At 41.1% G+C, this 12,338-nt stretch overlaps 1 protein-coding gene across 2 annotated transcripts in view; it reads right to left on the reverse strand.

Moving 5' to 3' along the window:
* kcnab1a (potassium voltage-gated channel subfamily A regulatory beta subunit 1a) overlaps positions 1-11,979 on the reverse strand; it is a 98,146-nt gene extending 86,167 nt beyond the window's left edge. Inside the window, exon 1 of one of the 2 annotated variants that reach the window (XM_010737349.3) lies at positions 11,481-11,979. In XM_010737349.3, the coding sequence (XP_010735651.2) occupies positions 11,481-11,728 (248 nt within the window). In that variant the 5' untranslated portion in view covers positions 11,729-11,979. Of the gene's footprint in view, positions 1-4,956; positions 5,625-11,480 lie in introns of those variants that run through there. The other variant, XM_010737350.3, reaches the window with a different exon arrangement.
* Between the last annotated feature and the right edge of the window lie 359 nt (positions 11,980-12,338).

Genomic DNA, 12,338 nt, shown 5'->3' on the forward strand with positions numbered 1-12,338 from the left:
TAATTTCTCTCTTTTCTCCGCTTCACCCCTTCCACCCGCCCTCTCTTTCCCCACCTTCACTCTTGCTGTTTCTGTCTGTTAGGCAACGTAATAATAATAAAGTAAAGTTGCATGCCTGGAAAGCTTCTCCTTACATAGGCAGATGCCAGAGTCTAAACGCTTTCAGTGAACACGAGGCTCCAGTCCAAAGAGGACAGGCTTGTGACTGGCTGTAGTCAATAAATATTCACTGTTGCTCTCTCTTATTTGGGGTTCAAACACAGCACCGTTATAGTTGTTCTTTTCTCGCCAATGTGGAGCTCAGATATAGTGTTACAGAACAAAGTTTGAAATCACTATCACAGCTAAAATAAGTCACAGAATTAGGCAGTGAGTCTATAGCACATAACTTAATTGTAGTTGGTCCTGGACACATCCATTTCACATAAAGTGACTGCAGTTTATAATAAATATAATATATATTTTCCTGTGGAAATATCAGCTTGCAGTATGTATCTGGTAATAGAAAATGAAGACTAAAAATGTGTTGTTGATTATGCTGCAGATCAGCCGGCCCTCATAAAGTACCACTACATTAATTAAAAACTCCATAATCCCATTTTCAGTCCGAGATTTGCATTATTGAGCTTTAACATTTAACTTCCAAGTTTTATTTCATACTCATAAAAAGGATAACTGAAGAACAAAAACAAATGATGTAAAAACATAAATATAAAAAAAAAAACAAAGTGAGTGACAGAGGAGTGAAGAGGAACAACTGTGGGGACACTCTGACACCTTCACACCACGGATCAGCAAAGCTCATTCAATCAGATGGACTGACAAACATCCAGACTGTCTGTAAACACACCCACTGGTACACCCATGTGCACATGGCATATGCCTCATAATGTGACCCTCTGCTGCCCAGAGGTCTAAATGCCCCCTCACTGTCCCTCCTTTACCCAGCATTCCCTGCTCTGTATCAAATAATATCATGAGCTTTTGATTAATCTATTTCCCCACTAGTCTGATTAAAATTGATGTCTACTTTAGTTTGTGTGTGTGTGTGTGCGTGTGTGTGTGGTGAGTGCATTTGCTTCTGACTACTTTGGCATTTAGGTCAAAACAGGATGTACTGGATTCAGGCTTGTTTTTTAACAGGAAGGGTTGATTGAATAGTTATTTTTAGGCTTAATATTAATTTAGTCACCCAAATGAAAACATGGAAACTGCCTTTCTGTCCTAAAGCAGAGAGCACCTGCACAAATGAAACATCACTACTTCCCCAAAGCATATTTTAAGCACTATAATATCCAAAAAAAAAGTGAGTAAATATTGGCATAATGTAACATTTCACAGATGAAAATAATGAAATTGAATGAAATCATGTGACAATTGCAAAAGGTTTACTCTGTGTAATTTCCTGCAAAGTGTGCAGGGTTGATTTCAAACAAGTATTTTAACCAAAGCAGGAGGAAGACTTCCTCACATTGAAATGACTGAAGAAAGGCAGATGGTAGAGGCGTTGAACGAATGGTAACAGCTGTACCCTCTTTAATACAATGCAAGAAGTCTGAGAATGCAAAGAAAGCAAAGAAGGGAAATGACAGAGCTGAGGGAAACGGCAGAGTGAACCTGTGCCGGATGTTAATTCAGTGGTGAGGCGTTCAGGGCCGACGTGCGCTGGCTGGCTGACAAAGTCAGTTTTTCAGTTTTGTTTTTTGTTTTTTAAATCAAATCTCTCTCTGGAACAAAGTGGCTGATCTCTGCTTTTCTAACATGGTTCACTAACATTGTCACATAACGACTATATCTGGCCCTGACCAGATAATTAGCGTTAACATTCGCCACATTAGCCCAGTGGAAATGTTGAATGCATATGTTCTGAATTTAACACAGTTAGTAAGTTCACGGTCAAGATGCCCATTAACAATACAATGAACATGCACACACACACATACAGATGCTCCTTCACAACTGAAAACGCACGCCCCACACACACACACACCCACACACACACTCATGAATAATACACTTCAGGGCATGTGAGGACGCACTGTGAAGTTGAGGCTCGGATCTGCTTGTAGCTTGTTTCTTATTCTTCTTCAATTGTGCTCTTTGTAGCATTTTGAATGAATCAAACATTTACATTAGTGTTACGTCTGTCTTTGCAAAGGACTACATTTCATTCAACAGTAAGAAATAGAGAAACATTCAGAAGAAACAATTTAGATTTATCTGTAGGCTATATCAGTGTAAAAAACTAAAATTGCTGTTGAGGATTGTGGGGTTACAAAAAATTGATTTAAATTTAAACTCATTTTAAGCAGATATCAGTTTGAGGTTCTTATTTAGGACAAGGGCCTATAGGATGATAAACAAGATCAAGTTTTTAGTTAGTTTTATACTGGATGGGTTTATCTTTTCAGACCTTTATAAATTATCAGTATCAATAAAAATATAACTCTGTGGTGGAGTGGATTTCTTTGTTTTATAAGGGATAAACAACTAAATAGGTTGTGTTAGGACTTTATCATGTCACCTCTGTTTAAAAAAAGAACTCATTGGAACGGCACTGAGGGCACATTGCTGATTTGCAACTCTTCTTTTGGGGTGTTCAGGAATTAAAAGCATTTCATTATTAATATTTTGTAGTTTCCCCACTCTTCTTGTTGGGGTCAAGTTACGCTATGCTGGTTTTAGTTGCTTTTATAGAAAGAGCCAGAGAAATGATTTATGTTTCAGGAGTTACAGGCTACAGATTTTCTTTCCTGTTTGTGTCAGCATCCAGCACAGGTCCTGACCTGAGAAAAGAGCTGGACAGCCAGCTGTTTTTTTTTTAGTTACCATGGCAATGAAGGCACACACACACACACACACACACACACACACACAGGCCTATGTACACACATATGCCAAGGTCCCAAGGCGAAATGCTAACAGCACATGGACATATGAGCTCCCATAGCCAGGTTAACCCATCAGGGACCGCCATCACACTCTCCTCCCCCCTTTCTCTCTCTGCATTGGTGGACACAGACGAGGTCAAGCTCTATGCTGTAATTTCCTCTGCTGTGCCAACACAACAACGGAACAAGTTTAGGTCATGTTATTATTACACTGACTGCAATATAGTCAAACATGTTTGCAGAATATAGCCACAGAATTGGTGACGAGCGAGCCCGGGGAATGAACAGGCTGTTCGGATGACCAAAATATAGTTCAGGGAAATGTTAAGCCAGCAGCATCTCCAAATATAAAACACATGGACACCTCAAACAACGCTATGGCAGAGCATTATTTAGATATTATATGGTTACCAGTGTAAAATAAAGAATTGCTACAGGTGTATTTTGCTCATTTTATGTTTGGGTTTATTAGCACTGCAACCTACACCGATAAATGAAGTTTAAATATTAGTAACAATCTACAATAAACAGCAGAAACTCTATCAGATGATTAAATGCTTTACTCAAGATCATTCTTCTCCCTTCCTCTCCACTGGAAATAAAAACACAATGCTGCTTTCTAGCCTGAGGGCTGAGCACTGATCCACAATGTCCCAATCACACTCACTCAAACCACTCACCAACGTGATGCTGTAGAGGAAAAACAACAAACACATAATGGCAGTGCGTCTCCAGCAGAGAAACACATTATATACATTATCCTCAAAACAAAAAAAACATTTCGCCGTTTGCAGGATGATTGAATGCATATTTTCTATACAGTGCTGTACATGTGCACATTCTGATTATTTGTGACCCTAGTGCATTAACTTCTATTACTGACATATTACTTGTTTCGAAGCACAAGTTTAAAATGCTTTGGTCCTGCAGCTTTAAGAGGACTGTGAGGCAAACATGAACGCAGAAGTGAGCTGCTCCAAACATTGAGTAAATATGACTCTCATCAAACTATTCAAGTTGGTGTACATGTTTCCAGTTCCAAGTATTTAACAATTCAATGGACCTGCATCCAGCGCCGGTCCTGGCCACATTTGCGCCCTGGGCGAACACCCCCCCTTCTACCTTGTCCACACCCCGCTCCCGGGGCGCCCGCTCCGCTAACTTAATGAGCGGTATCGAAAATTACCGAGGTTTTTTGCTTTTTCGGGCGTTCGTGCGCCCCCCACGGAGAATGCGCCCTGGGCGGCCGCCCACATTGCCCATAGCTAGGACCGGCCCTGCCTGCATCAAATACGCATGTGACACATTACGAAATTAGTGTAAACACCTGTGCTTTCCTCTCTTTTTGTTTATTTTTAACAATTAATGTGTCGGTGTATGCAAGATGTAACCCATAAGCTTCTGAAGAGCTGTTTTAAAGCTCAAAATATGTGGCTCTGGATGCCACCATGTTAGCTGTCCTGCCTCCTAATCTAAAACTCAGCAAAGACGTGGATGAGGCTGAGGCGGGCCAAATGACGCCTGGGTGCTCAAACAAGCCATCTGCAATGGCACCTGTTACTCTGTACAGTTGTCATGAACGGGTAAATTAGCTTCAGAGACCAAAACAGGTTTTTGTACCAGGCTGTAAATATGTTTATTTCCGAGTTACTGTATTTCTAAGTACTCAGCAATACACTGACATAAATACATCCAGAGAGGAATTATCAGTGTACAAACAAAGATACATTATGTGGGGTTCAATGGGTTCAGACGCGCTGGTCTTGAAACTGTTTTTACAGCTTTTTTCACACCCCAGATCTCCATTGTGTGGACATCATACAAACAAAGCATTCTCAAACTAACAGTGGCAAAATAAGTAGTGACAAAGTCCTACATATTTGGTGGGTTCACCATCCAACTAACCGAAACAACACATGCCTCACCCACAACATACAGAAACAACATCCACCCCTCTTAGCAGTAATGCTGTTAGGGTGGCCATGGCAACAAATTAGCCTGTAGACATAAGCTTTGGAGTCAAGTGAAAATCTACAGGAGAGCCAACAAACACAGGTGAGGTTACCTGTAGGACATGCCTGTCTGGCTCTTGACCGTGTCGTGCAGCGACAGCGAGTGGAAGTTGAGAAACTCCTCCAGCTGTTTGAGCTCCACCACACCTTTGCTTTTGTTTGGCATCCACAGCATCAGAGGAGAGTATGGTCGAGGCCCTGTCACTGTAGATGTCTGCCTGCCGAGCCTTCCTTGGCCCGGGCCTTGAGCTTGAACCCCTCCCTGACCACCTCCCTGACCTCTTTGCCCCTTCTGCTTGGGGTTGGGGATGTCTGGGCATGTTGCTTTGTAGAGGTACATCTTCCCGCTTTGTTCTTCTTCTTCACTTTATCCTCTCTTTCAGTCTCTCCCGTCTTCTGTGAATCTGTCCCACAAACATGTACGCTCAAAGTAATCCAGGTAGGCCTCCCTGCCCACGCAGCGCTACATGGAGCAGAGGAAAGTGGTGAAGTATTCCTCTGGCTGAAGCTTCACATAAAGCACATTCCTCTTATTTAGGGAAATGCAAGAAAATCCAACTTGGAAAAACAGTCAAGATAAGTCTGCAAGCTGCACGTCCACTCAGGAAAAACAAGCTTTTTTTCCTTTACACACTCTCCTCCATGTGTGCTGTGCCACATATGTTGTGCACGTACACAAAAGAGAAAGAAACATACACAGAGATGCCACTCTCTCTCTCTCTCTCTCTCTCTCTCTCTCTCCTCTGCTCTCTCTCTCACACAACACACACACTCATGCTGTCACTTTGCCCCCTGCTCAGCCAGTCTACATTACATTATAAGCTCAGTTTGGTTTTGTTCCCTATTAAATGGCATGGGAATCTGGGACAGTTTTTCCCTCCCTCCCTCCCTCTCCTTCAATTTCTCTCTCTCTCTCTCTCTCTCTCTCTACCCCTATTTCTCTCTCTCTACCCCTATTTCTCTCCAACTCACTCTTATCCTTTCTCTCACTCTCACTTTCCCCATCATCCCTCCTTTGTCTCTCAATATTCCCTCTGTCACAACTCCTTTCACTTAGTCCTGATTTCTTCCGGCATTCATGTCTCCTGCTATTAGCTTTTTTAAAAAAAAGAAAAAATCAGGCACAGATACACACACATTATATTGTGTATGTGTGCATGTTTTATGTTACTTTACTCACTTTTTCCTCCCTGATCCCTGATTTTAAAGTGCCCCTTTAATCTATTTCACCTCTTTTGCCTTTTAGTTCTTACCCTGCACTCCCTTTTCTACTTTGTCTATCTCCAAACAAAATGTACTCTGGATTTTTGCCCGAGACAAACACCTAAAATAAACACACATACACACACACACACATGCACACAGCCAACTTGTCAAATTGCAACTAGTCTGAGGGCAGTGTTAATAAAAGCCTTTTTCTCTGGTCTGTTTTTCTCTTTTTCTCTCACCACTTACACACATACAAACACACACACAGTATATAATCTCTCACCTCTGGCCTCCTCTCGAGAGTGTTCAATGACATCACGTCTGGTCCTCCAGTGGATTGTGGGAATCATACCATTCTACCATATGAGGACATTTGAGTTTAGACACACACTGTCACTCGTTCTATAAACGCACACACAAACACACAGTTGTTGAACTTGGAAGTATTTTCTTCCATTCATTCTTTGGTGTTCACCAAATCATTTGAGCAATAGCTCTACAGTATTTGTCCAAAATACCCAAATACCCAGACACAAACACACACAAAGTCCAAATGAACTAGGAAAAAACTCACAATCTGTAATCTGCCAAACATCCCAGTAACAACATTAAATCACTGAATTATTAAGTTTAACTTTGGCTCTAAATTTAACTTTTGTTTATCAGGATCGAGTTTCTTTCTTCTATCCTGCAGGTATCAGGTACCGACTGACTGGTCGTTCTTTGTTTCTTAAACTTTGCGTCCAAACCCAAAAACGGTGTAGAGCCCTAGGTTGTGGTGAGTCCCAGTCTGACAAGAGTGCTACTGCGTGGGTTTGTTTTACAGTTTTATTAATCCCAGATGAGACAAAACATTGCAGAAATTGACAGTTTGGAAAAACAGATTGTACTAGACAACAACAATATTTAACTTTTCAACACTTTGAAACAAAAACTTTGACAGATTTCCTTCATCTGTGGCTGAAACTGATTACATTCATTGAAAAATGACTGCATACATGCACACACGCTCCTAAACGGGTTTAGGAGGTTATCGGAAGGACAGCTGTGTCCATTGTCCGGCAGGATGGCTGGAAAAACTGATCCTGCCTGGCAGCAGGAATGTCAGCTGAGCTTTTGAAACGCCAGAGTGTGTTTACTGTGTATTTATAGACACTAGAAGCATACGGATCCATACACATAGAGTCCATACATGCACACACATTGAATTCATATACACTAACAAGTATTTCTCTGTTTTTGCAATAAAATTGACTTTTAATCTTGCACTTTGACCTCTTTTGTTATTTTTTCTTTTGCCCTCTGATGTTCAGTCACATTCTCCTTTGAGCCGCTCAGCATATAGACAGGTGAGTCACTGATGAAATCTACAAAAGAGAAGAAGAAGATAAAGGGTGGTGGACAGAGAGGGAAAAGACAGTTTTTGGGAGGGTCCAGTTGGGGGCTGAGGTTGAGATTTTTATGTTTTTCCCACTTCTTTTCCTCTGAATTTCACATATTTTACATTCTGAACTTTTACCCATCAGCCTCATGTTCCCTGAGACTAATTAGCTGTCTTTTTCTGTCTCTTTCATTTTGCCCCCACCACCCCCACACACACTCCTTCCAGTGAGTGAATCCCTATACAGTGATTGCATATGTCTGATAATTATCCAGTGTGCACAGCAGGATAGAAACAGAACAAGTAGATCAGCATGGCACAGCAAAACACTAAGTAGCAGTTTGTGGATGAATTTTTAAAAAAGATTAAATGAATCAAGTTTGTGTCCACGTCGTAACCCCTCACCAGCCATTTGCAGTATTTAAAACGATATATGCGTGTTGTTTACTTGAATGAGGAAGCTCTTTCTGTGCCATCTGACTCTATGGCAGCAATAATTATGCCAGTGATCAGTCTCTAGCCCTCAGGGACTGTCCTGCTCCTTTTTAACACCAGTGTGTTGGCCTACATTCTCTACTAAATCCCATTGTTATTATCATTGAAAATCTAAACCAGCTTAATGCTGAAGGGTGAGAGCAAAGTGGGAATGATAACATCATATTACATTGACTGTACAAAATATAGAGATATTCTAGCCGTCCTAAGTCTCCTCTTCTAATCTTACTGTTCTTTTAATCGTCTGAGCATTTTTAAAAGATGAACCAAGATAAGAATAGACTATTCAACTGCATTTTGTGGTTTTAGCTTCATCAGGAAGTGTTAACATTTTGTGTAATATAACAATATTTAATCTACTGAGGGTTATTTTTAGGATGTACAAAAAGGGTGGCTGTTGTGTGATTCAAACCATTAATCTTGGCAGCATTCGCATGGTCCAGGAAAGCATCAAGCTCTCTACATGTGTTTTTGTTCTTCGTGCAACAGTGTCATGTTACCACACCTTTGTCTCTGGTGCCAAGGGTGTCAGGAACCAATACCTGGTTAGAGAGGGGCAGTGATACTGTTGGCTGTCATCGTTTTAACTTATTAAGTTTCCTTACTTTCTTACATGTTGTAGTGGAGGAAAAGCACTTTGAATATTGCCTTAAAGTGACAGTTTTGACCTGTGTGTTCCAGTGGAATAAGGCGATTACATTAGATTCATTTTTAACATTAAAAAAAATACTATTTTTAGCTCAGTTATAAAATCCCAGGATTTCTCTGTTTATATTCTGCCCCAGTTTTTATGCAGAATTACTGAATGGCCAAAAATTGTAGCAATTGTTCTGATTCAAAACAGACAGGGAGATATCCATCCAGCCATCGCATGCTGTTTGGCGTCCACGTCAGGGGCTCAGAAAGGAGAGCTGGCAGCTCTGGTGTGTGTGTGTGTGTGTGTGTGTGTGTGTGTGTGTGTGTGGCTTTTTGGAAAGGTTCATCTCACACTCATGTCTTTTTTAGGTCAGAGACAACCCATTAGTCGTTCTTTCGAGATGTCCCCATTATAAAAACAGAGTGATCAGACTCTAATGATCAGTATTGATTATTGAAAATGTATTCTATCTGTCCGTGTGTGTGTGTTTATGAGAGTATGTATGTGTGAAGGTCGTGCTAATCTCATAGTAATTCGCACACTGTAGTCCCTTTTTTTATTGGTGGTCCACTGAGCTCATCACTTCGAAGCATACGTAGTAAACACACTCATACATGCACACACTCACACATGTAGCTGTCAATCTGTCAGTTAAGCCATGGGGGGCTTTCAGCATATCTTTATGAGCCTGCAAATAAAGAGCATGTGAAGCCACCAACACGTCTGGCCTAGCATCTGAAAAAACAACCTGATGTAGAATTTGTTTTTATTTGGCAACTTTGTAATTCATATGTTTCCTCAATTTTCAGTTCAAATATATTTGAATAATATTGAATATTTGTGCCATTTTCTGCCCATTAAAAATATCTGAAATCAATTAGGGGTGATATGTAAAAAGAGAGGACATGTTAAAGAAGGACTTTGTGGCACTAGCACTGTGCAAAAGCTGTAGTTCAACACAGTGGTGCTTGAAAGGAGGGAAATAGGACGGAGTTAACAGTGCTAACACAGTGCTATGATGAGATCGACAAAACAAATAGCTATGTTTTAATGTATGTTGAATTACAAAAAACAGCATATATCAGGACAATCTTCTCAAAGCTTACCAAATAAACTTTTACAAGCTGAAAACCATTTCAAATAGTTGTTGTTGAATCCAAGCAGTGGCTAAATGCATAAAGATTTACTCACGGGGCAGTTATCCACCTAACCAAACTAGCTGACTAACCAGCTAGCAATTGATTGGTTAAATCCAATTTATTGCGAGTATGGTTAAGGTTTGCCATGGCAAACAAAAACCCACGTGGAAGGTTATAGCAGGCTGCAATCATTTTTGAATATTTCACAATTCAACACTGTCTAAGAGGGGATACATATTACATTACTTTCTATATCAGCAATGGATACTGACACTGAACTGTGTTTGGTTGCTGTAGAGATTATAAAACAATGAAAACAATGCAAGCAGCAGCCCAAGCCAAAGACACTTGTAAGCAGCTCATTCAACACCTGTACCTAATGTAACATGATGAGTTACTATTAATAAAACAAATATCTTATCAAAGACACATAATGGTCATAATCACCATTCAAGATATGGTGGAAATTTTAGTTCTGTTACTCTGTAATTAACACAGCCAAATAAAGAGATCACATAGTGCACATGTAGCTGCCAGAAATCTTAACGTGAAGTAAAGTTACATGAAATACATGTCAAAAATATCTGTCACTTCACAGCCAAGCTGTACATACAGTCTGAGTCTGCAATCTTCTGCCAATGGATTTTCTCTGAATAGTGAACAAACAAATTTGTATCATACAAATCCTTTTGAATTATGAAACCTTCTGCTTTGTTGCCCTACAAGATAAATGGATCTATAAATATTTGGGAGACCACAACATTTTGTCGCCACACTGCGCCCTTGGTTCTTAATCATTCTTCTCACTTGTCTACTTTGTTTTTATAATTAGAGAGTGATCAGAGCCAAAATCAGTAGGGAAGCTGGAGAATAAAGGCAAAGGGAAGAGGAGAGGAGAAACTCTGGACTCCAGGCTGATGAATGTGGAGCTTTAGGCTTGAATGATTGGAATGGGACGGATTAGGCGTTTAGAGAAAGCGACCAGAGGAGATGTGGAAAGGGAAAGGGGATGGGGAGGGTGGTGTAACCCAACACTGAAAATATCCATGTGTGAGAAAAAGGAGAGGAGACAGAGGAAGGGAGAGATGAGATCAACTCTTGCTTTAGTGATATTCGAACTTCCAAAAGTGGAAATTGGCCTGGAAACCAACACCATTGGTGCTTCATATCTGTCAGTCACACAGACAAGAATCAAAGCACTCCCTCCAGCCTCCATTTGTTTTGTCACCATGGCGTTTGAAGATGTCAGCACAGTCTAATGCAGAAAGACAGATGCTAGTTATTAGCATTAAGGCAAGATCAGGTGACACAACTCTAAGCCGGGGGTCGTTATGGGTAGCATGACTCCTGTGACACACAATGGTCAGAAATGTAAAGAAACCATTTGTCATTGAAGTCCCTGATGGTCCTTGAATGTGTACTTACAGTATGTTGCACACACATGCACACCAATTTATTGATTGCAGAGTTAATGATGTGCAGAGAATCAAAAAGCCCGTAATACCATCATTTGTGTGTGCATGTTTGTGTAAGCACCACTGGGATTAATCCGTCCATGGAACCAAATGATTTTGTGCATCAACAAGCAGCTCTGCATAATACATTTAGGCCATCAATCTGTTTGCACTGTGTCAAGTATGGCTGTATGGTCTCTATTTAAGGTCTCTCTCTCTCACACACACACACATATCCACACACTCACAGGGCTTGACTGACCTGTAGGGCATACCAGTCTTATGTGCGACTGTCTCCTCTTTGCCCATTCCAAACATTTTCAGGTACCATTTGGTCTCCATCTCTCTGATCAGCACCGCCTTGTGTCTGTACGCCCCCTGTTTCCCGGCTGTGGAATTGCGCTTGACTTCCTTGGTTTTTGTCCCGCTGATAGAGGCCACCGATTGTTTACGGTGCATGGGGTGGTGGCCACCAGGCCCCATGCTCCCTCCGGTCCGGGCGGCGAACATCGCCCCAGAGGGTACCCCCTCCCCTCAAGGGCTGAGTTCAGAGATCAAGGTTGAGAGGAGGAGCCTCTGATTTTTTCAAGTGGGTCCTTCTTCTCCTGTTTTGACTGATCACTCCAGCTTCAGAGAAGGATGTATGACTTACAGAAAGCTTGTTTTGTCTGACTGCAGTCTTCAAACTTCTCGTTTCCAAGCCTGTCTCCTTTTTCTGTTTATTCTGAGGTCTCTCCGTATGTCTGTCTCTCTCTCCCTCTGTCTTTCTGTACGTCTGTTTGTGCAGTGTGTTCTCTGCTCTCTTATAGCCTCATCCAGCTTGAAACAAGATCCTGGTTTCCTTGTCTCGTCACCGCCTGCCCTGGCCTAAAAGGAGGGAGCCAAACATGCCAGGGTGTCGACAATGCATACACACTCACACACAAACGCGCACACACGGCCTGCATACATAATAGGTGTACTTAAATGAGTGTTAAAACAACACATAATATTAATAAAACGAAATAATCTATATGAGTGAGCACACACAAAAGTAAAGTGTAGGTAGTAAAGTGAGAATAATATAAATTACTCTGCGTTTGAATGTGGATGGATGTAATAAACACAGTAGAAACTGTTT

This window comes from Larimichthys crocea, chromosome VII (genome assembly GCF_000972845.2).
Source record: "Larimichthys crocea isolate SSNF chromosome VII, L_crocea_2.0, whole genome shotgun sequence".
In the NCBI taxonomy this organism is placed as follows: domain Eukaryota; kingdom Metazoa; phylum Chordata; class Actinopteri; family Sciaenidae; genus Larimichthys; species Larimichthys crocea.